At 41.9% G+C, this 24,281-nt stretch overlaps 1 protein-coding gene across 1 annotated transcript in view; it reads right to left on the bottom strand.

Moving 5' to 3' along the window:
• The window catches only part of LOC110486081 (heterogeneous nuclear ribonucleoprotein L-like), a 61,536-nt gene that overhangs the window by 25,730 nt on the left and 11,525 nt on the right, over positions 1 to 24,281 (bottom strand). Inside the window, exons 2-3 of the mRNA XM_021557422.2 lie at positions 7,381 to 7,499; positions 3,936 to 4,173 (exon numbers count right to left, since the gene is read on the bottom strand). Of these exons, the coding sequence (XP_021413097.1) occupies positions 3,936 to 4,173; positions 7,381 to 7,499 (357 nt within the window). The remainder of the gene's footprint in view (positions 1 to 3,935; positions 4,174 to 7,380; positions 7,500 to 24,281) is intronic.

The following is a 24,281-nucleotide window of genomic DNA, read 5'->3' as shown; positions in this document are numbered from 1 at the left end:
GCTCTCTGCACCTGACTCCACACACACTCACTCTTTGGACGTTACAGTATCAACTGCTTGGATAGTTCCATCTGGCTTAATCCTATTCTTTAACTTTTATTTTTGGTTTAAATGGAGACGTGAATCCAAATGATAATTTGTTAACTTGTCGACAAGTTAATAGGCTATTTACCGTATTGCAAAATTGATGTTGAATTGTGTTTGGTTGTCAACACAACCAAATATCAACATTTGAAGGAGATGCATCTTCTGCTTGGATATCTGTGCCACTGAGTTTGGCTTAAATTCCAGTTTGTCAACAAATTAATAATTGATATGTTGGATTCACGTCTCCATTTCAACCAAACCAATATATGTTCAAAAATAGGACTAAATCAAATCATACTTTAAATTAACTTTAAATACAGTTTTATTTGATTTAATCCTATGCTTCAACTTTTATTTTTGGTTGAGATGGAGTTGTGAATCAAACATATCTAGTATTAACTCGTTGTCACGGCAGATTTCCTCCTCTTCCTCTGAAGAGGTGAAACAAGGATCGGACCAATACGCAGCGTGGTAGGTGTCCATGGTTTTTAATACAAAAAACTCAACATGAACACAAATACAAAAAAACAATAAATGTGAACTAACCGAAACAATCCCGTGTGTCACAAACACTGACACAGGAAACAACCACCCACAAAATGGCCAAAGAATATGGCTGCCTAAATATGGTTCCCAATCAGAGACAACGATAGACAGCTGCCTCTAATTGAGAACCAATCTAGGCAACCATAGACATAGAATTTACCTAGAACGGCCACAGCCCCATAAACATGAAAAACTACCTAGAAAGGAAACAGCCCCATAAACATACAAAACCCCTAGACAAGACACAGGAAACAATCACCCACAAAATAACCAAAGAATATGGCTGCCTAAATATGGTTCCCAATCAGAGACAATGATAGACAGCTGCCTCTAATTGAGAACCAATCTAGGCAACCATAGACATACAATTTACCTAGAACGGAAACAGCCCCATAAACATACAAAACTACCTAGAAAGGAGACAGCCCCATAAACATACAAAACCCCTAGACAAGACAAAACATATAAATCCCCCATGTCACACCCTGACTTAACCAAAATAATAAAGAAAACAAAGGATAACTAAGGCCAAGGCGTAACACTCGTAGACTCCATTTCAAATCAACAAAAGCTTGAAACCCTATGCCTATGTGTATTGTATTGTTTATTTTTTGTTGAATCCTGGGCTAAATAGCATCATTGATGATATACAGAATGATTGATAAAGTATGGTTACATTTAATTTGCTCTGTGAACCTACCCTTTGGAAAGAGTTCGATGGCAACAGTGAGATTTCAACAATCACTCTCACGATAGCACCTTGGTAAAGACAGAATCTCTAAACTTGCATGACAATCGTGTGCCGTATTCTATAGATGTAATCTCTGAACCCATAAACACATTTCATGCTAAGTAGCTATCTACATTTTCTAAATGTGGTCTGTCACCAGAGATCAGCCTCGATGTTGCGGTGGGTTACTAATTTGTGCCTTTGTCACTGGTTCTTCCTTTGACAGCTATGTCATGATGATGGCGTTCGACGCCATGGAGAGTGCCGACAGGCCGTGACATGCGGCGCCAATGAAATGGTCCTGTATGGCTCAGTTGGTAGTGCATGGCGCTTGAAACGGCAGGATTGTAGGTTTGATTCCCTGGGCCACCCACATGTAAAATTTATGCAGGCTTGACTGTACGTCGCTTTGAATCAAAGCATCTGCTAAAAGGTATATACAGTGCCTTGCGAAAGTATTCGGCCCCCTTGAACTTTGCGACCTTTTGCCACATTTCAGGCTTCAAACATAAAGATATAAAACTGTATTTTTTTGTGAAGAATCAACAACAAGTGGGACACAATCATGAAGTGGAACGACATTTATTGGATATTTCAAACTTTTTTAACAAATCAAAAACTGAAAAATTGGGCGTGCAAAATTATTCAGCCCCTTTACTTTCAGTGCAGCAAACTCTCTCCACAAGTTCAGTGAGGATCTCTGAATGATCCAATGTTGACCTAAATGACTAATGATGATAAATACAATCCAACTGTGTGTAATCAAGTCTCCGTATAAATGCACCTGCACTGTGATAGTCTCAGAGGTCCGTTAAAAGCGCAGAGAGTATCATGAAGAACAAGGAACACACCAGGCAGGTCCGAGATACTGTTGTGAAGAAGTTTAAAGCCGGATTTGGATACAAAAAGATTTCCCAAGCTTTAAACATCCCAAGGAGCACTAAGCAAGCGATAATATTGAAATGGAAGGAGTATCAGACTACTGCAAATCTACCAAGACCTGGCCGTCCCTCTAAACTTTCAGCTCATACAAGGAGAAGACTGATCAGAGATGCAGCCAAGAGGCCCATGATCACTCTGGATGAACTGCAGAGATCTACAGCTGAGGTGGGAGACTCTGTCCATAGGACAACAATCAGTCGTATATTGCACAAATCTGGCCTTTATGGAAGAGTGGCAAGAAGAAAGCCATTTCTTAAAGATATCCATAAAAAGTGTTGTTGCCACAGGCCACCTGGGAGACACACCAAACATGTGGAAGAAGGTGCTCTGGTCAGATGAAACCAAAATTGAACTTTTTGGCAACAATGCAAAACGTTATGTTTGGCGTAAAAGCAACACAGCTCATCACCCTGAACACAACATCCCCACTGTCAAACATGGTGGTGGCAGCATCATGGTTTGGGCCTGCTTTTCTTCAGCAGGGACAGGGAAGATGGTTAAAATTGATGGGAAGATGGATGGAGCCAAATACAGGACCATTATGGAAGAAAACCTGATGGAGTCTGCAAAAGACCTGAGACTGGGACGGAGATTTGTCTTCCAACAAGACAATGATCCAAAACATAAAGCAAAATCTACAATGGAATGGTTCAAAAATAAACATATCCAGGTGTTAGAATGGCCAAGTCAAAGTCCAGACCTGAATCCAATCGAGAATCTGTGGAAAGAACTGAAAACTGCTGTTCACAAATGCTCTCCATCCAACCTCACTGAGCTCGAGCTGTTTTGCAAAGAGGAATGGGAAAAAATTTCAGTCTCTCGATGTGCAATACTGATAGAGACATACCCCAAGTGACTTATAGTAATCGCAGCAAATGGTGGCGCTACAAAGTATTAACTTAAGGGGGCTGAATAATTTTGCACGCCATATTTTGAAATATCCAATAAATGTCGTTCCACTTCATGATTGTGTCCCACTTGTTGTTGATTCTTCACAAAAAAAATACAGTTTTATATCTTTATGTTTGAAGCCTGAAATGTGGCAAAAGGTCGCAAAGTTCAAGGGGGCCGAATACTTTCGCAAGGCACTGTATATTATTATATTATGGTAATAGTCAGTGACAAATATTTATGCTAACCTGGGTTTGGTTAAAAACCTGGATGGGACAGAAGGAATAGCTGTAGATAGATCAACTGTCCAGTAGGAGCAGCTGCCCAGCCTATTGTTTTTTCTGATTGTGGATATTACGTTGAAGATATGACGTTGTTGAAAGGTAAAAATTCAACATATTTATACAAGGTTTGTCTACGTTGAAAATTGGTTACCATGATGACATAATCCTGTGGTTCAAATGTAACCCCTCAAAACGACAGTTGATGACAGTTCATGACTGTTTTCAAATCCAATGTTTTTTTTCACATATATTCCACATCACAATATGTTGACAAATTACATTGAAACAACATTGATTTAACCAGCTTGTGCCCAGTGGGTTGACTAACGTAAGTTAAACTATTGAACGCTAAACCATTGTAAACTAAACAATCGTCAACTAAACCATACTGAACACAAATATTGTCAACATTGTAAACTCAACCATTGCACTGAACTGGCAGTTCATGAACTTACAGTGGTGATGGGATAGAGGGGGTTCTGAATGGAGAGGAGCAGGACTTTGTTGCCACTACTGGGGTCATCGGCGTTAGTTGGCCGCGTGATTCTCTTACTGGTGGAGTAGTTGAAGAAGGCCTGCTGGCCGGCAATGTAGACCGCTTCGTTGACCCCGCATGTCACGCACTGGTCGGCACTCTCCATGGCTTCAAACTCCACCAGCGCCTGACGCTTGAACGGCATCATCATGACGTAGCTGTCAAATGAAGACCCAGTGACAAAGACACAATTAGTAACCCACCGCAATATCGAGGCTGATCTCTGGTGACTGACAAAATGTAGGAAATGTTGATAGCTACTTAGCATGAAATGTGGTTATAAGGCACACGATTGTTGTGTGAGTTTCGTCATTTTTGTCTCATGACAGAGAAAAGGTTTCCCTTTTTATTGGATGCTGTGCAACACTCGACAAACAAATCAGACTGTCATGCACTATCTGTCGAAAACAGTGATCGTGTAAACTACCTGGAAACTACCTGTCATCTTGCTGCCAAAGAGGACCTCAATGGAAATAAACTTCATGGCTTTAATGTGTTTTTATTCTCCATCATGTATGTAATGTTGGCTCCGGCTGGAGCAGCCTGATACTTTTAATGATCTAATCAATTCAGTCAATCAATAAATCAATCAACAAACCTTGTTTCAGTCATGTTACAGACATTTGATGAGTGTCAAGCAACAATCCATTTTTTTACTTCTCAATCAATCAATTGGGGGGGGGGGGGGAATGTTACAACAACCTTTGTCACAAAATGCTTTTACCTGGCCTAGCCCCCCAAAAGCAAGCAAAAGGAAAAAACTCCCTATAAGGAAGACACATTTTTCCATTGATGTACAATCCATAACCATACTATCATCCTCAACTTTAGAATTAGTAAGCAACAAGTCCTACGTCCAATACACCTCTTAACACAGCTCTCCTTTGGCAACAATCGTATCGATCCGAATCAGCATTCAGGAATCATCTACATCCTGCCACGGGAAACATTCATACACTGAACACCTAGCCAGTGTTTCACTCAGTGGCCCATATTCAATTTTAGCTCCTCAATTCCCTAGTTAGATATCTCAATGTTTTTCTTATACAGACATGCAGTGATGATAAAATAAAAGTAGATGCCACACTGAGGTAATTGCTTTGTAACTCAACATTTGTGGAGACGCCAGATAGAAACCAAACTCTTTTTAAGTTCTCACCTCTCTTGAGGTGCTGATATTCTGCCCTACCAAGCAAAAAGGCAGTAACTGCTCATTTGGTCAAAAATTAGTTAATGTCATTTTTGCTACATAAAATACATGCTTAATCATGTGGACAAGTATCCTGCCTCTATTGTATTGTGTTTTGGAGATAATGGGGGTCATGTTAGCAGTAACTGCATAAAGTTACTGTGAAACCTGTCACGATCGTTTAGAGATGGATTGGACCAAGGTGCAGCGTGGTAGGCGTACATTTTACTTTTATTTAAATTACACCGAAAAAACAGCAAAATACAAAAATGAGCGTAAAGCTACATGCAGTGCAGAAAGCAACTACATACAAACAAGATCCCACAAACTAAAGGTGGAAAAAAGGCTGCCTAAGTATGATCCCCAATCAGAGACAACGATAGACAGCTGCCTCTGATTGGGAACCATACCCGGCCAACAAAGAAATAGAAAAACTAGAATGCCCACTCAAATCACACCCCGACCTAACCAAATAGAGAAATAAAAAGGCTCTCTAAGGTCAGGGCGTGACAAAACCAAGGTAAATAAAAGCCATTTTTCTCAGTTTAACGCTATGAGCAGTTACTGCCTTTTTGATTGGTAGGGCCACGCATTCTATTTTTGTTGAACTAGAAAGAGTTCAACATAAGTTAAAATAAAATGTCCCCCTGGTTATGCTTTATTTTACAGTCAACAACTATTCATCTAGCTAGTATCTTACATTATCTACTAAGAATGGCTGGTTTTGGATGATTGGGATTCTAAGATATTATCAGGTGGTCATCCCTATATTATAACTGCATGATAATGCACTACTTAAATTGCAGACAGAGCACACTCCACCTTCATAAATAGCATTGCACAATAAAGCCTCCCCATCATTCTAATGTGAATGCTGTCCTTGAGGCCACTGTTTGAGTGGAGCTGACAGCTCACGTTCACCGTGTCCCAATATGTCTGTCTATGGCGTACTCGGAGGGACATACAGTATATCGATATTGCACCAACCTAAAAACACCGTCGCCCAATTTCAATTCCGACTACATCACTGGGGAACATACTCTACCAGCGCACAAGTCAAGTCCTTGCAATCAAATCCACATCCCATAATACTCCCCAGGTTACAGAAATATCAAGTGACACTGGGATGGATGGTGGCAGGGAGATATTTACAATAATCACAGGCATATTGGCCCCGTACACATTTGACACAATGGTTGTGATACAACTGCTGTGTTTGTGATATAATGGAGAGTTTGTCTACATAAAAAAAGTCTACACAACCATTGTGCGGTGTCTCCAGAAAATGTGTGCATCAATACTTTTCGCAGAAAAACTCTCCCTTGTGTCACAAGCGTTGTGTCGAAATGCATTGTATTTCAGTTGTGCAACTTGAGTGTGTCTACGGGGTCATTGTCTTTTTCCAAATTTCACCGAAATTCACCTCAACTTCAAATCTTTTTTTTTTTTATTCTCTAAGTGAACGTGAAGGGGCCCTGCAAATAAGCCTCTGCTGTGTATTCCCTGTTGTGTGAGTGCCCCAAATGAGGCTTCCCCAGGCAATAAGAGAATCATATGTTTGTCCCCGGAGCAGTTATACCCTTGGGTAAACGTGTGGTCTGATGATAAAAGCAGGCAATTTAGAGGACAGACATGAGCTAAAAATACAGGTCCTAAATGTCAAACAACGTTTTCCAAGCCCTTTAATGGTCCTTGTTCTACGAGAAATATGATAACCCGAGAGATTGTTATTGCATTTAAATGCATCAAAAATGGATTTCCAACACTGAAGAAATGGCTAATGGGAGATAAAAATCCAGAAAAGGGGAGTTGTATTCTAAGAGGACAAAGAGTCACAATCCTACTGGCTTTGTTGGAGAAAAACAATCAGACTGCACACAGGGGAAAAAAGATGCATCTCAATACATTCTGTTGATGCATTCAATCAGTGAGCTGCTCAGACGCAGAATAGTATTAGAATACTAACTGACATGTTTAGTCATTTAGTAGTTGGCTCTTCCTGGTAAGTGAAAATTCAGTTACAATAAGTGCCACTCTGAACTATGAATACAGTTATGTAATGGACTACCGTTCTGTAGTACATTTTAAATAATCATACGCACATGCATCCATGTAATGGAAATCAGGCAAAGGATTGTCCCTCAAAGCAGGACAGACAAGAAGAAACATCACCTACCAGATGTTGCCAAACTTCTCCAGGGCCTCCACCAGGTCCCCCTCCACCACTGACTCACAGAGCCCCCGCACGTGGACCACCGGAGAGGGGGCGATCCTGTGGGCATCCTCCCCATTGTCCTGGAGGAGAGAAGGGGGGACACCGGTCAAATTGGGTTGAAAGGTCAAATGAGGTATACCACATGGATACCATAAGAAGGCCGCTTTCACAGCCAAGAAGGTTTAACATAATGTAAATGTAACCAAACATCAAAGTCATCGTCAGCATTGGCACTGAGCACCTTTGACATGCTTTGGGGTGCACACAGAGTGAAATCGCAACATGTTCTCTTGTCAATCCCTTAACCCTCTTTTCTGAATGTTTATAGTGAATTTGTTTGTGTTTTGTGGCAATTTGGTTTGGTTTGAAAGACTTCAATCATCTTTTAAAAAAAAAACTCATTCTTGAGGCCTAAGGAAATTCCGCCTCTTCAGATTCTTTGACACGAGAGCCACTTACAGACCGGCAAGCAAATACAGCGCCTTCGGGAAGTATTCAGACCCCTTGACTTTTTCCACATTTTGTTACTTTACAGCCTTATTCTAAAAGGGATTGAATAAAAAAATGTCATCAATCTACAATAGTCCATAATGACAAATTGAAAACTGGTTGCATCTTGTTTCCATTGATCATCCTTGAGATGTTTCTACAAAGGCACACACCTGTCTCTAAAAGGGGCCACAGTTGACAATGCATGTCAGAGCAATAACTAAGCCATGAGGTCAAAGGAATTGTCCGTAGAGCTCCGAGACAGGATTGTGTCGAGGGACAGATCTTGTGAAGCAGCATTGAAGGTCCCCAAGAACACAGTGGCCTCCATCATTCTTAGATGGAAGAAGTTTGGAACCGCCAAGACTCTTCCTAGAGCTGGTCGCCTGGCCAAACTGAGCAATCGGGAGAGAAGGGTCTTGGTCAGGAAAGTGACCAAGAACCCGATGGTCACTCTGACCGAGCTCCAGAGTTCCTCTGTGGAGATGGGAGAACCTTCCAGAAGGACAACCATCTCTGTAGCACTCCACCAATCAGTCCTTTATAGTAGGGTGGCCAAACAGAAGTCACTCCACAGTAAAAGGCACATGAAAGCCCACTTAGAGTTTCCCAAAAGGCACATAAAGGACCATGAGAAACAAGATTTCTGGTCTGATAAGTCTTTGTCCTGAATGCCAAGCGTCACATTTGGAGGAAACCTGGCACCATCCATCATGCTGTAGGGATGTTTTTCAGCGACAGAGACTGGGAGAATAGTCAGGATCGAGGGAAAGATGAACGGAGCAAATACAGAGAGATCCTTAATGAAAACCTACTCCAGAGCGCTCAGAACAACGACCCTAAGAACACAGGGTTCACCTTCCAACAGGACAACGACCATAAGCATACAGCCAAGACCATGCCGGAGTGGCTTCGGGACAAGTCTCTGAATGTCCTTGAGTGGCCCAGCCAGAGCCCTGACTTGTACCCAATCGAACATCTCTGGAGGGACCTGAAAATAGCTGTGCAGCGACACTCCCCATCCAACCTGACAGACGAATGCACTGTACTTCATTCATTCATTTTAGGTGAACAACTTGAGGCCCTCTTAGTAGAACTACTGATTTTCAGAGGGGTCGTTGTCCAGCAGAGGTGAAAGAGCGAAAAGCAAAGACATATACCGATTAGAAGAAGGAAAAGAGGGATCTGAATAAGGGATCTGAATACTTTCTGAATGCACTGTACAGTATATCATGATCTGTCACACAATCTAAATGTAAACATAATTTATACCCAACTCTACTGCAAGCCTTCAGACTGTGGCCCCTTGTCTTGCAGCTGGATGTTGTTAAATCGCAGCACAGGCTGTTAATTCATACAGTGGCTTCACAATTCACACACCCTTCACGCTTGTTTCAAAGTGAAGAAAATATGCTAATGATGAAAAACTTTAGGGGGAAGGACTTCTGAAATAGCAACTTGCAGAGCATTCAAATCACTTTGTAAACTGTTGCGCAACATCTTTGAACGCTCTGTTTGAAAATTCATGAAAGTAGAGGGAAAACATATTTGAACGCTCACTGATACATTCATGTTGGACTGGCTATTCAGGCATTCAAATATGTATGTTGAAATATAAAATAAAAGTTTTGTTTATATGCTGCACAGATGAACCATGAAAATGCAGCAAAAGCCAATACCTAAAAATGACACAATTAATCCTCGAATTGAACGCTGCACATTCAAAAAGCTTTTCTTAGTCTCCAATTAAATTGGGAAAAGGATTACAAACAATGATGCAAAGCACATAAAAAAACAAAACAAATTAAAAGTAATTATCCACTAAAGGCCGCTAGGAAACGAGAGGTGTACAATTGTGGAGACCAATATGAAATTACAATAAAACCCCTTCAAAATGAATGAATGACCTCAGCCCGATTTTAAGTAATTAGATTTTTTCATAATCACAATGAACCAAAAAAACAGCAGCTGCAGTGAACAGGTTATAGCATCCATTCGTATAATCTTCCAAATGGATATAATTTGTCTGAATTAAGAAACAAGTCACCCTGATGAGACTGGAGCTATAGTACATAAGAAAACAAGCTAACAGTAATTGTAATCAGACTGCAAAGCGTCTGCTCTACAACAAAACAGATTGTCTGACATCCAGTCTCTCGTTTTCTTAAAACAACTTGGGCTGCCTTGTATCCACCATAGCCCGGCTTGGAGAAACCGCATCGACAAGGACCACAGCACGTCCGAGGCAACCAATTGCTTGGCCCTCTTCTTCGTTCCACGCTAGCTCTTCCAGAAGCCCAGGACGGTTGATTACGGGAGCTGTCCGTCGCGATGAATTCCTCCTGTCTAGTCCTCCATGCGCTCTGGGACAATGCCGAGCCCCACACCGCTCTACTTCAGACACAGTGACAAATTGAATCCTCGCCGACAGTCACTTCTTCCGAAGTATGTATTTGCACACTTTCTTCCATGGATTTAACAAGGATGGAAATTCCCTACAGCCAATGCTTACACCGATCATTAGCTTTTAAATCCATGACGGGAGTTTGTGAGTGCAAGTGTAGAGAAACAGGACACAGACAAACATCCCTGGAAATAACTCAAAGAAGCCCTAGAAATGACAACCGCAATCCACGGACAGTGTTTGTCTGAAGAAGAACTTCAATTCAACATGTAGCTCAACAAAAAGACATTGATATATTCATATCCTGGTGATCTGTTTTAATGCTCAGGATATTGGAGAGTGGGGAAAAAAAACATGCAAAACTGTCGCCTGTCACAGTGGTAAAGGAACAAATAGAATAAGTGGTGTGCTTTTCGCTGTGGTAAAATTAAGCATAGAAACTATTTCAAAGCCACCTTTTGGCTCTCGAGCAGTTGCTATTTGGAAAATATCTGAGCTGTCTTCTTTTGATGCCTGCACTTGAACACAGTCAGGCATACCTACCACTACTTTAACTACCCAAACTTTCAAGGGTGTCTTCAAAGTTGAAAGCATCTCTCTGTATCTTTCCTTCTTCCATTTCTTTATTTCCTTGTTCATTTTTTTTCTTTCTTTCTTTATTTCTTCCTCCTTCCTGTCTGTATTTCCTCTCTCTCTCACTCTCTCTCTCTCTCTCATTCTCTCTCTCGCACTCTCTCTCTCTCACACCTCGACAGACCGTGGCCCCTTTTGTCAGTCCCACACCCAAAGCTATTTTCACCAAATTAAATTTTCAGTCTGCTTCTTCCCTCCTTTAAAAATAGCACTGAGGAAACGTGAGCAAAAGTTCTGTCCACAAGAAAGGGGGTCTCGGTGCAACGATTCATCCCATTAATCCAGCAAATACCCCACTGCAGCCAGCCGAGGCGATAAATGCAATGTCACAAAAGGTTAATACACACACACACACACACACACACACACACACACACACACACACACACACACACACACACACACACATTGGATAAGACCGCTGGATCAGATGATTGCGTTTCCAAAGATATACATAAATTGTATTTGTCCACATGTGAATGTCTCACTCCTCTCCCACAGTAGCTGATAATGACAATTCCCACTGATTCCGACTCAACCACAGTCACAAGCTACTGCTGCTGCAGGTGTGAAACAGCATCCAGAAGCATGCTGCGGCAGAGGGCCTCGCCGGCAACGGACCGGATACACATCTACGCAGCTCTGTTTGCAGTTTAGTCTGAAACGTAGCTACATCAAAGGCTGATCCACCTCTACTGCTATGCAAAGCCATGTCCCTCTGGCTTACATTCTGCAGAACAATGCCCTGCCAATACCATTGAGTGATATTCTTGGAAAGTGTCTTGTTTATTTTATTACATTTTTTTCTGAAGCTAGGGGGTACATGCTTTACTCCCTGTGATGTTGAAATAGTAACTTTGTGTCTTCTGAGAGATCCGCTAATTCAGGAGTCCTTTTTTGTTTTGTTTAAACAATGCTGGTAGTTGATGTTGGAAAATCATCTCACTCAAAATGGTAAAAACAACAACGAAAGAACAAAATGTCAACCTTCCAAAGCTTTGCCACTAACACCTTAGCATGAGAAAAAGCACGAGAGCTTTTTTTGCTCGATGCAGACGGCGACCTTGTTTCCGGCAACTGAATTGAAGGCTTTGTGAGGCCAATTTACCTCATCTCACAACACAGTACAAAACCTGGGAGACAACCATCTGCCAACACTAAACACACACACGCACACACACTTTGGTTAGTCGAAGTTTGAGCAAACTTTTTGGGATAACTCTCATGAAGGTTCTTTAAAGTACATTTTAAAGTACACTTCAAAACCATTCTAGTGTAGATAAAACCATTGCCTGCCACAAAGTACATCTCAAGAACCACTTTTTACAATACACATACAATCCTCACACACGCACACTTTTGATTAGTCTTTTTTAGGTGTTACAGAACTTTCTCAAAAGGGTTCAATACAGAATCATTTGACTAACCGTCCCCAAAAACAACTAACCTCTCCAGAAGCCTTCTAAGCAAAGTGTACCCTTTAACATCAGGTGTCAGGGTCACATATCTCTTCTCCACTCATACATGTTATATTTAGAATGATGCAGACACTCAAAGAGCAACTTAGGGCGAACAGGGCTCTGTCAGAGAAAAGACACATGTTTAACAGTGTTTTGTAACTGTAGGCCAGATACAGGGGTTGACATACTGTTTGTGTGTGTGTGCGTGTGCGTGTATGTGTGTGTGTGTGTGTGCGTGTGTGCGTGTGCGTGTGTGTGTGTGTGTGTGCGAGAGAGAGAAAGAGTGTGTGTGTATTTTTGTATATGTGAGAGAGTGTGTGTCTACACCATAAAATCAACTGTAGAGTACTTCATTAGAGAGGAACCAATCTAGAAACCAACAGATTATCAACTTCGAGCCACAAATATCCAATACTTTCTCTAACTGCACAGCCCACCAGCCCAAATGCATCGAAAACCGTACAGCGTTACTTCTTCGCTCCGACTCTGTGCTCACCTGCTGAAGCACGACCTCTCGTGTCACTGGCTGGATGTGGTTTTCTGCTGAGTCAGTCACCATCCGGGCCAGGTTGGGCGTTACCAACCGAATCTACTCAGACCAAAGGGTTGAGTTGGAAGTTGGAACACAGCCTTTTATAAGGCATTAACTGTCTCAAAGCAGTTCCCCACAGGGAACAATAAAGTTAGAATTAGTCTTTGGGACCAGAGCAGCAGAGTAGAGCGGAGGGAGATACCAGCTGTAGGTCATCAGTGAAACATCCTGACAACCGTAAAGCCTGTGGCATTAATCATTGTGGCAGTTTGTTTCACATGACGCTAGTAGGGGGTCGGGGTTTTATTGTCCGTGCCAGGCGAGACGACCATGTTTCTGCTGAGCGAAGAACATCTTCTTGCCTTTTTTAGGGTTAGGACCCCTGAGTGTTGCCCTCATACCCCTCGTGCACACACACCACCACCACTATCAGATAGAACAGAGTGGACATGACAGTTGAACAGGTATCTCATACTCGCGGCACGACCGCGGCAAAGGGCATTAAGTACCATCCCCCGCTCCCCTCCCTTGCCCCTTTCTCCATCTCCATAGCAACAGGATCTCAGCTTTTTTTTTGTAGGAATGAGGGATAAGGGGGTGACAAGCAGTGACATATCCCTTTCAGTGACATTTGCGATCAAGGACGGATGTTGATGTATAATTTCCATTTTAACATACATACTGATCATCCCTGGCTTGGTACTTAGTTTCTAGGCCCCCGTTGACTTGCAACTAACAGGCGTTTTGGTTTTGCTGATCGAGGGCCAATAACTAAACCCGAGTTCCTCTTCTCTCATTTATTTTTTCTCCTTCCTTCTCTTCCAGAATGTTCTCATTAAACCTGGCCTTGTCTGCTACCGCTAAACGAGAGCGGTAAACATTTGCCAGGTCAAACTCTGCACAAACGGGGCTAACAAGGCAGAGGTAATGCATAATTTATCTCGCCAACAGCCAGGGTTCCACGGAACAAACAATCTGACGGGGGAACATTTGTTTTAGTGCCGTTTTTCGAGAGTCGTCATTAATTGAAGCATTCTGATTATTGTCTCAGCTTCTGCGTCCCAAGTGGCACCCTATTCCCTATATATTGCACTACTGTTGACCAGGGCTCATAGGGCTCTAGTCAAAAGTAGTGTGTTATATAGGGAATAGGGTGCCATTTGAGATACAACCTTAGTGTAGAGTGTAAATAGAAATGTTAGATGAAGATTCCCTTTTGGCTGTCAGATAGAATGGAAGAAAATCAGGAGGTACAAGTAGTGTGAAGTATCTTTGGCTTTATTTTGTCAAAAGCAATTACTTTTCTGGGGATGATATGAAAACAAGGCTCCTCTTCTACTGCAAGAAACCACATTTGAATTGGTATATTTTGGTCATGAACAATTGACATTGTTTTATTGAGCAAACCTGGCAGGCGGGTAGTAGAGACTGCATAACCACATTTGAAACTGAATTTGAAGATGATATAGAGAGTCATATACAGATATAACAAAGACATAACATGAATTGGTTCCTAAACGTAGATACCATTACGTTGTAGTAGTTCTTATAATCTGTAGTAGTTGTAGTAGTAATTGGTTGCAATATGGTTATGTGAGGTCTCCTCAACCAGAAAACCAGTTTACAACTAGAAAATTACGCCATGAAGTCTCCGTATGCCAAAAGTTTGACACACTTTCATAAAATAAAATTAAAAAATGGTTCTGGATCATTCTCCAATCAAGCATGCGGTTCAGCGGACATATTAAACACCCCCGTCATATTTAATTATTCTGCTCGCAAGTTGGGTTCAGAAGAGCCCCTTTTCTGTTAAAACAATCCCGGTTAAATATTTTATTTAGCTTCCTAGCCACCTGTCGTGCAACAAACCTCCTCAGCCTCCTTCTTCTCTGATGCCACCGTGTCACATAAGTTCAGCTGCACCATCGAGAGCATCCTGACCGGTGCATCACTGCCTGGTATGGAAACTGCTGGGCATCCGACCGTAAGGCGCTACAGAGGGTAGTGCGTATGGCCCACTACTTCACTGGGGCCAAGCTTCCTGCCATCCAGGACCTATATACTAGGTGTGTCAGAGGAAGGCCCAAAAAATGGTCAACTCGACTAACCTGTACCCCCTCACATTGACTCAGTACCAGTAAACTCTGTATATATTCTCATTGTTGTTATGTAATTTTATTGTGTTACTTTTTAAAAAGTTTATTTTGTAAATATTTTCTTAACTCTATTTCTTGAACTGCATTGTTGGTTAGTGACAAATACAATTTAAAAAATGTTATTTTATTTGATAGACAAGGCAAGACGAGGCAGATAAAGAGAGCCTAGCACACACCATCAGACCTGGGTTCCAATGTTATTATGTCTACTCAAATACCTCAAGTGTTTGCTCTAGTCTGTTTGGATGTGGTTTACCGGGCGTGGTTTGCCGTTTTGGGACTATTATTATAATGTTTTGGTCCATTAAACCAGGCAAGGTCAATCAGGCACAGATTACGTATTTCAAAGGATTTCAAATAGTATTTGAGCCCAGGTCTGCACCATGCACAGGATATTGAACCCAACCATCTTTCCTGCTTTGGACAAATAAGTATTTCAGGCAGAATTCCAGAGGCCAGAAGATGAGACAAGAAGACATTTTGAAGCTTGTGTTCTTTCCCGGTTCCTATCTGTGTTTTTTCAGGTAAAGGGAGAACGCAGACACTTATGAATTCCACTAGTGTTTCAGGCACTCTGGTAAGTGCCTCTGGCAATGTGACTTCCAGAATCCCAATATCTTTCCATTAAAACTCCTTCATGAAATATACAAACTGAGGATGTACAAACAGAACAATATACAAACAGAACAGAGGTCTGCTTCAAGTCTTTCATATGAGAAAAGACCATTGTTCCGTTTGGTTCAATTAAAGACACTTCCCCCAAAAATGTAAGTAGATATTTTGGCGTTTGTGTGTGCCTCTCACACGTGCACACACACACACACACACACACACACACACACACACACACACACACACACACACACACACACACACACACACACACACACACACACACACACACACACACACACACACACACACACACACACACACACACACACACACACAAATCTCTTTCAACTCCTCAACCCAGAACTGCAGAGTGTGGGCATAGCAAGCAATATCATGCACAATACATCACTTAGGGACGCCTTCGAAGCCGGCTGTCAGAAAAATACTGCACTGCATTGGCCAATGTCGACTCCCCTCCGCAACCACGGTAATCAACCATGTTCAAACAGTGTTAGCGTCATCAGGATAAGGCCACAGCAGACACAAACACAACTCAAGAAAGGGCTATAGTGTGATCCCTATGCTTAACGTCCTTTGAGTTAATGCTGGAGGCTATTATTTGTATCCTTCTTCATTAAATAGATGGCTATTCTCTCAAACAATCACCTGAAGGGCAATTGGGACAGCACACAACCCTGCAATGTAATAGACACACACGCACCTATACATACACACAACAATGCTAACTAGCATTAGTGCAATGATAACCTAACCCCAGGGGTTAGGTTGTCATTGCTGGACTTTCGCCCACTCGAAGGTAGAGCGCCATCCAATAAATTAGAACTCATCACTGTATGAGAGTGGGCTGGCCTTCCTTAGCTCTTCGGAGACTAAGTCATTGGTACGTTTTTATTAATAAGGCCAAACTGAGACAGCTCCCATTTGACCAGAGATACATTTGAACCTAGTTGCTCCACACCTCCCCAAACCATCTTGCTGCTCAATGTGTAAATGTATGTTTTTAAACTGTAGTGCTTTGTGTTTTATGTTGTAAAAGTGTCTGAAACTGTGTGTGCTACTATTTCGGCCAGGTCTCTCTTGTAAAATAGATTTTGAATTATATTGAGACTAACCTGGTAAAATAAAATATATAAAAGAAAAGAGCATGGGTGGTTACCATCATCAAACGACAAGAGGAAGGCATAAACTATGCCCCTCATCCAGCTGCCGGTGCCTTTTCTGTCTATGGGCCTTGGTCAAAAGTAGTGCAGAGAATAGGGTGCCATTGGGGATGTACACCTTCTCTCTCCTTTCCTTCTCACCCATGCAGCCACAGAGGTTATTAATATGGATATGATTGGATTCTATGCCCTACTTTTAAAATTACACATTGACATTGGGCAGGAATTTTCAACCGCTTTGATGATCTTCACAGACTTCTTTCCCCTCATCGCTTTTTATTTGTTGTTTTAACGTTGTGCTCGTCGAAGCTTTTTATTTTCACTTCAAAGGGGAAGCCTAATTTCACAAGGCTGCAGGCTTTTGGATTCTTTCTGGGATGTTGTCCGCACAATGAAAATGTGGGGTTTTGGCACGTGCAAAAACTAGGCTTTAAATAGACTGCGGCGCGCACGGTGCATTGCAATCAATGTGTGTATTTTTTTTAAATCATTCAAGGTCGTTATCTGTGAGGGCCTGTCACAATCACCATATTCACCATGAAATTGATCATCGACCTTTGACAGAAAATTGCTTGAAAAACATGATAACTGTTCATAGGTCCTATCTGACGGACCAGTGCCTGTATGATAATAATAATAATAATAATAATAATAATAATAATAATAATTTGGCCGTGCTTATACTGTATATAGTCTTGTTTCACTGTATGTACAAGTGGGTAACCTGTACAGGTGTAAGTTATTCTGCATATCCAATTCCCCCTGAGACCTCCTCGGAGAGGGTCTGGGAGTGCTAACATAGGATCAGTTTTGCCTTTTAGATCATGATAAGATTATATGGGTGGGGGGGGGGGATGTGATCCAAGATCTGAGATCTTGATTTTTTTTGTGTAAAGATTCCAGTTGCATTGATTGAAAAAATCCCAACACTGCTGTTTGAATATGACACTTTTCTATGAATTTAATTCAAACATCAGTGTAGCTACCACCATATTGCTTTTCCTCTCTTTGCTTTCAATGTATTCAGAGTGAATACATCCCATTGCTCCTTTGAGAATTTCACCTTCAACCTTGAAGTTAAATAATGTCCCCACTGATCAGCATACCTTTTGAATGTGAGGTTAATAAACTACATAGCATTAGAGAGAACATGCTTCACATACACCCTAACACCACACACACACAGACACACACACACGCCCACACACTAGTCATATGCCTCAGTGGAATGTGCCTTTCACTTCTAATTATCGCAGAAGAAAAAACTAGCGTCCGATTTTAATTTGGGTAACATCATTGGCTTGCAGTTCTGTCTGAAATGCAAATGTTCTATAATTATGCCAATGTAAAAAAGGGCCAAACTTGTCAACAGATGTGGTGGAATATTAATTCTCATATTTTTACATATCAGATGAGTGTTTTTAATCACTCAAACGCATAATCACCCTAATCACACGAAGAGATAACAAAACGATTATTATTCTCATCAGACGCTGTCTAAAACATACAGGAAAAGGTGAAGAGGACCTTTACTACCAGATGAGTGAAGGTGTAATGAGGTGAAACCATGCTCACGTGATGACTAATCTTGCCAGAGGCCTGAGGATTTGTGTTAACTTCCCGAGCTAATGACTAGCCTTGGCTTTAGCTCACGAGCTAGCAGTCTTGTGACACACGAGAGACCCTGCTTCGAACCCTGGTTGGAACCATACTGAAACAGCCATTTGAAACGCAGCTATTCAAAATAAACTAATGTTCCAAATGTTTCAGAAGGGCCAGTGAGGTGTGTCCGTCTCTTACTCAGTTTAGGCCAAAGTCAGACATGCCATTATGTAGCCCGATTGCACTTCAAGCTGAAAGCGCCAATAAATGCTAAGCATTTACTTGATTATTAATTGTCAGACTTTGATGATGTTGGTCCATTGTTTTGAGGCTGACAGAAACAGTGAAGACAGTGGCTTGGATTGGTCTAGCTGTAATTGTTGCTGCCGTCTTCAGAGCACATGTACAGGTTTACTTGATGTACAGGTTCATTTGATCACTCTGTTGTTGCAGATCATTTTCCTGCCCTGCAGGAAATGCAAACTTGTTGTGTATTAGAGATTTAAAAAGGCTTTTAAAGTTAGTAATTTACACTTTAAAATGAAAAATGTATCAACCAGAATGTCCATGAATTATAATCCACGTGAACATTCACATTTCCTGTTACTGCAGGAATATTTTCTTACATTTACATTTTTGTCATTTAGCAGACACAATAGTGAGTACATACATTCCTGCTGTGAGAAACTGGTCAAGTTAAGATATGACATGCAGGTGTCGGCATTTGAATTTAGTTTGCACCGCACCCACACTTTCCTGTCTCTCTTCACTATCTCTGTCATGTAAAAAAAATAATAATAATTTTTAAAAAAAATACATAAACACGTTTGGGAGTGATGATGATAGTGAAGGGAAGGGCTCGGCCAAACAATCTCACAGTGGGTTACATTACGGCATGTTGCCACTACTACCAAAGTCACACCTGGATGAGGAATCTCGAGAACCGGCTGGTTCATCATTCGGGCAGGATTTAGCCGGGTGCCAATATACCCTCATATCGAATTATTTCTGTAATTATTTATCTCTTTCTACAATTACAATATGAATGCAATACTTTCCCCAAACAGGAAATAAAAGAAGATAATGCAAATGTATAAATAAATCAGCAGCAATAACAACATATGAACTGTAATCCCCTCATCTTCTCTGTTTGGTGTTCTTGCATTGTAAAATGCTAAGTCGTATTGACAAAATGCCAACAGCTACTATATATAAATAAAGCCTCCTCAAAATGTAAATTAGTTGTAAATGTATCTCTGCTTCGAGCACATCCTGATTCGAGCATGCCCCATTCAAAAAAATGCAGAACTAAGAACAGATACTGTATGGGTTCAACCCAGACTTGACTGCATTTGACCAGCACAAAAACATCCTGTGGCGTTCTGCATTAGCATCGAATAGCCCCCGCGAAATGCAACTTTCCAGGGAAGTCAGGAACTAATATTCTCAGTCAGTTAGGAAAGCTAAGGCTAGCTTTTTCAAACAGAACTTTGCATCCAGTAGCACTAATTCCAAAAAGTTTTGGGACACTGTAAAGTCCATGGAGAATAAGAGCACCTCCTCCCAGCTGCCCACTGTACTGAGGCTAGGAAACACTGTCACCACCGATAAATTCACCATGATTGTGAATTTCAATAAGCATTTCTCTACGGCTGGCTATGCTTTCCACGTGGCTACCCCTACCCCGGCCAACAACTCAGCACCACCTGCAGAAACTTGCCCAAGCCTTATCTGCTTCTCCCTCACCCAAATCCAGACAGCTGATGATCTGAAAAAGCTGCAAAATCTGGATCCCTACAAATCAGCTGGGCTAGACAATCTGGACCCTCTCTTTCTAAAATTATCTGCCGAAATTGTTGGACCCCCATTTACTAGCCTGTTCCAACCTCTCTTTCGTATCGTCTGAGATCCCCAAAGATTGGAAAGCTGCCGCGGTCACCCCCCTCTTCAAAGGGGGAGACACTCTAGACCCAAACTGTTATAGACCTATATCCATCCAGGCCTGCCTTTCTAAAATCTTCAAAAGCCAAGTTAACAAACAGATCACTGACCATTCCATTGTACCTTCTCCACTATGCAATCTGGTTTCCGAGCTGGTCATGGGTGCACCTCAGCCACGCTCAAGATCCTAAACTATACTATAACCGGCATCGATAAAATACAGTACTGTGCAGCCGCCTTCATTGACCTGGCCAAGGCTTTCGACTCTGTCAATCACCACATTCTTATCGGCAGACTCAATAGCCTTGGTTTCTCAAATGACTGTCTCGCCTGGTTCACCAACTACTTCTCAGATAGAGTTCAGTGTGTCAAATTGGAGGGCCTGTTTTCCGGACCTCTGGCAGTCTCTATGGGGGTGCCACAGGATTCAATTCTCCAACTCTTTTCTCTGAATTTATCAATGATGTTGCTCTTTGTCACGATCTTCCTCCTCTTCATCTGAAGAGGAGAGGCGAGAAGGATCAGAGGACCAAAATGCGGCGTGGTATGTGTTCATGTTGAATGTTTAATTAAAGAAAGAACTGAACACTGGATACAAAACAATAAACAAATAAAGACCGTGAAGCTATCATAAGGACTGTGTTGACACACGCAACTAACATAGACAATCACCCACAAACAAACAGTGCAACCCAGGCTACCTAAGTATGATTCTCAATCAGAGACAACTAATGACACCTGCCTCTGATTGAGAACCATACTAGGCCGAAACATAGAAATGCCCCAAAACATAGAAAAACAAACATGACCCACCCAACTCACGCCCTGACCATACTAAATAAATACAAAACAAAGGAAATAAAGGTCAGAACGTGACACTCTTGCTGCACAGCACTCTCTGATCCACCTCTATGCAGCCGACACCATTCTGTATACATCTGGCCCTTCTTTGGATACTGTGTTAACAAACCTCCAAACGAGCTTCGATGCCATACAACACTCCTTCCGTGGCCTCCAACTGTTTTTAAATGCTAGTAAAACTAAATGCATGCTCTCCAACCGATTAATGCCTGCACCCGCCTGTCCGACTAGCATCACTACTCTGGACAGTTCTGACTTAGAATATGTGGACAATTACAAATACCTAGGTGTCTGGTTAGACTGTAAACTCTCCAATCCAAAATGAAATCCAGAATCGGCTTCCTATTTCGCAACAAAGCCTCCTTCACTTATGGTGCCAAACATAACCTCGTAAAACTGACTATCCCACCGATCCTTGACTTCGATGACATTTACAAAATAGCCTCCAACACTCTACTCCAGCAAACTGGATGCAGTCTATCACAGTGCCATCAGTTGTCACCAAAGCCCCATATATTACCCACCACTGGGACCTGTATGCTCTCGTTGGCTGGCCCTCACTACATATTTGTCGCCAAACCCACTGGCTACAGCTCATCTATAAGTATTTGCTAGGTAAAACCCTGCCTTATCTCAGCTCACTGGTCATGATAGCAACACCCACCCGTAGCACACACTCCAGCAGGTATATTTCACTGGTGATCCCCAAAGCCAACACTTCCTTTGGTCGCCTATCCTTCCAGTTCTCTGCTCCCAATGACTGAAACGAATTGCAAAAATCACTGAAGCTGGAGTCTTATATCTCCCTCTCTAAGCATCAGCTGTCTGAGCAGCTTACCGATCACTGTACCTGTACACAGCTAATCTGTAAATAGCACACCCAACTACCTCATCCCCATATTGTTATGTATCCTCTTGCTCTTTTGCACCCCAGTCTCTACTTGCACATTCATCTTCTGCACATCTATCACTCCAGTGTTAATGCTAAATTGTAATTATTTCACCTCTATGGCCTATTTATTGCCTTACCTCCCTACTCTTCTGCATTTGCACACACTGTACATAGATTGTTCTATTGTGTTATTGACTGTCCGTTTGTTTATGTGTAACTCTGTGTTGTTGTTTTGTGGCACAACTTTGCTTTTTTTGGCCAGGTCGCAGTTGTAAATGAGAACTTGTTCTCAACTGGCCTACCTGGTTAAATAAAGGTGAAATAAAAAAATGTAATCCTCAGACAACCTGTTTCAATAAGTGTGCCGATATCTGCATAACATTTACCATGGTTAACAACACTAAAAACAATGTAAATGGGGCAGAAAAAACAACATTTTGTCTTCCACCTGATGTTAGCTTTGGAGAAGCATTAATAGGCTAGGGCACAGGCCTCATTTGCATATACTTTGAAAAACCAAAAAAAAAAATGAACTGTCGGGATCAGCATTAATTCCAGCGCCGGATTACATAAAACATTGACTCGCAAAAGCCAAGGAATATTAAGGAACGCCTCTCCGCCAGTCTCTCTGATGTCAGAAAGGGTTGGGAGAAATAACAGCCCGCATTGTGATGTGCCAGCTAAGTAGGGCATGTCGGGAGCTACCGCCGCCAGCCTTCAGAACTCTCCTTTTCCAAGGGGGCGAAATGCTGCTTTCAAGCTCTCCCTCTGAAAACGATGTCGAGATCACAGAGTTGCGGAGATAAAGCACCTGCGTTTCAACTCTCCCACCTCCATCCCCTTCTCTCCTGCTCCCCACCCCCACTGGAGTCGCAACATTAAACTTTAATGAAGACAGACAGGGCAAGAGAGGTAATATGGAGCTGCGCTGCCCGGTCCCTGGCTGGTTGCAGTGCAGTGCTGAGCAGCCAAAGTTCAGCAGCGCAGCCTTGAAGTCATGCTGGTACCCAGTGTATATAGCCAAGTTATCATTACTCATTGAGTATTTATTAGTACTTTTATTAATGTGTTAATACTTTTCTATTATTTCTATCTTCATTGTTGGGAAGGGCCCGTAAGTAAGCATTTCACTGTTAGTTACACTTGTTGTTTACAAAGCATGTGGCAAATAACATTTGATTTGATTTGCGTTGAGAGAGTTGCCAGACCAGCCGCTGTATGGTTGGTTATAAAGGGGGTTTCAAGGATGAGGGTGGCCACAAGCCAGACAACATCCAACACCACGTACAGTGCCTTCGGAAAGTATTCCGAAGTATTCAGACCCCTTGACTTTGTCCACATTTTGTTACGTTACAGGATTTTCTAAAATGAATAAAATACATTTTTCCCTCAATCTACACACAATATCCCATAATTACAAAGCGAAAACAGTTTTTTAAAACATTTTTGCAACTGTATAAAAAACTAACAGAAATACCTTATTTACATAACTATTCAGACCCTTTGCTATGAGTCTCGAAATTGAGCTCAGGTGCATCCTGTTTCCATTGATCATCCTTGACATGTTTCTACAACTTGATTGGAGTCCACCTGTGGTAAATTCAATTGATTAGACGTGATTTGGAAAGGCACACACTTGTCTATGCAAGGTCCCACAGTTGACAGTGCATGTCAGAGCAAAAACTAAGCCATGTGGCCGAAGGAATTGTCTGTAGAGCTCCAAGGTAGGATTGTGTCGATGTACAGATCTGGGGAAGGGTACCAAAAAAATGTCTGCAGCCTTGAAGGTCACCAAGAACACAATGGCCTCCATCATTCTTAAATGGAAGAAGTTTGGAACCACCAAGACTCTTCCTAGAGCTGGCCGTCCAGCCAAACTGAGCAATAGGGGGAGAAGGGCCTTGGTCAGGGAGGTGACCAAGAACCCGATGGTCACTCTGACCGAGCTCCAGAGTTCCTCTGTGGAGATGGAAGAACCTTCCAGACGGACAACCATCTCTGCAGCACTCCACCAATCAGGCCTTTATGGTAGAGTGGTCAGATGGAAGCAACTCCTCAGTAAAAGGCACATGACAGCCCACTTAGAGTTTCCCAAA

The sequence above is a fragment of the Oncorhynchus mykiss genome, chromosome 13 (assembly GCF_013265735.2).
Source record: "Oncorhynchus mykiss isolate Arlee chromosome 13, USDA_OmykA_1.1, whole genome shotgun sequence".
Classification (NCBI taxonomy): domain Eukaryota; kingdom Metazoa; phylum Chordata; class Actinopteri; order Salmoniformes; family Salmonidae; genus Oncorhynchus; species Oncorhynchus mykiss.
Note: the sequence above shows the minus strand (reverse complement) of the source record. Positions and strands in the feature narration are given on the sequence as shown.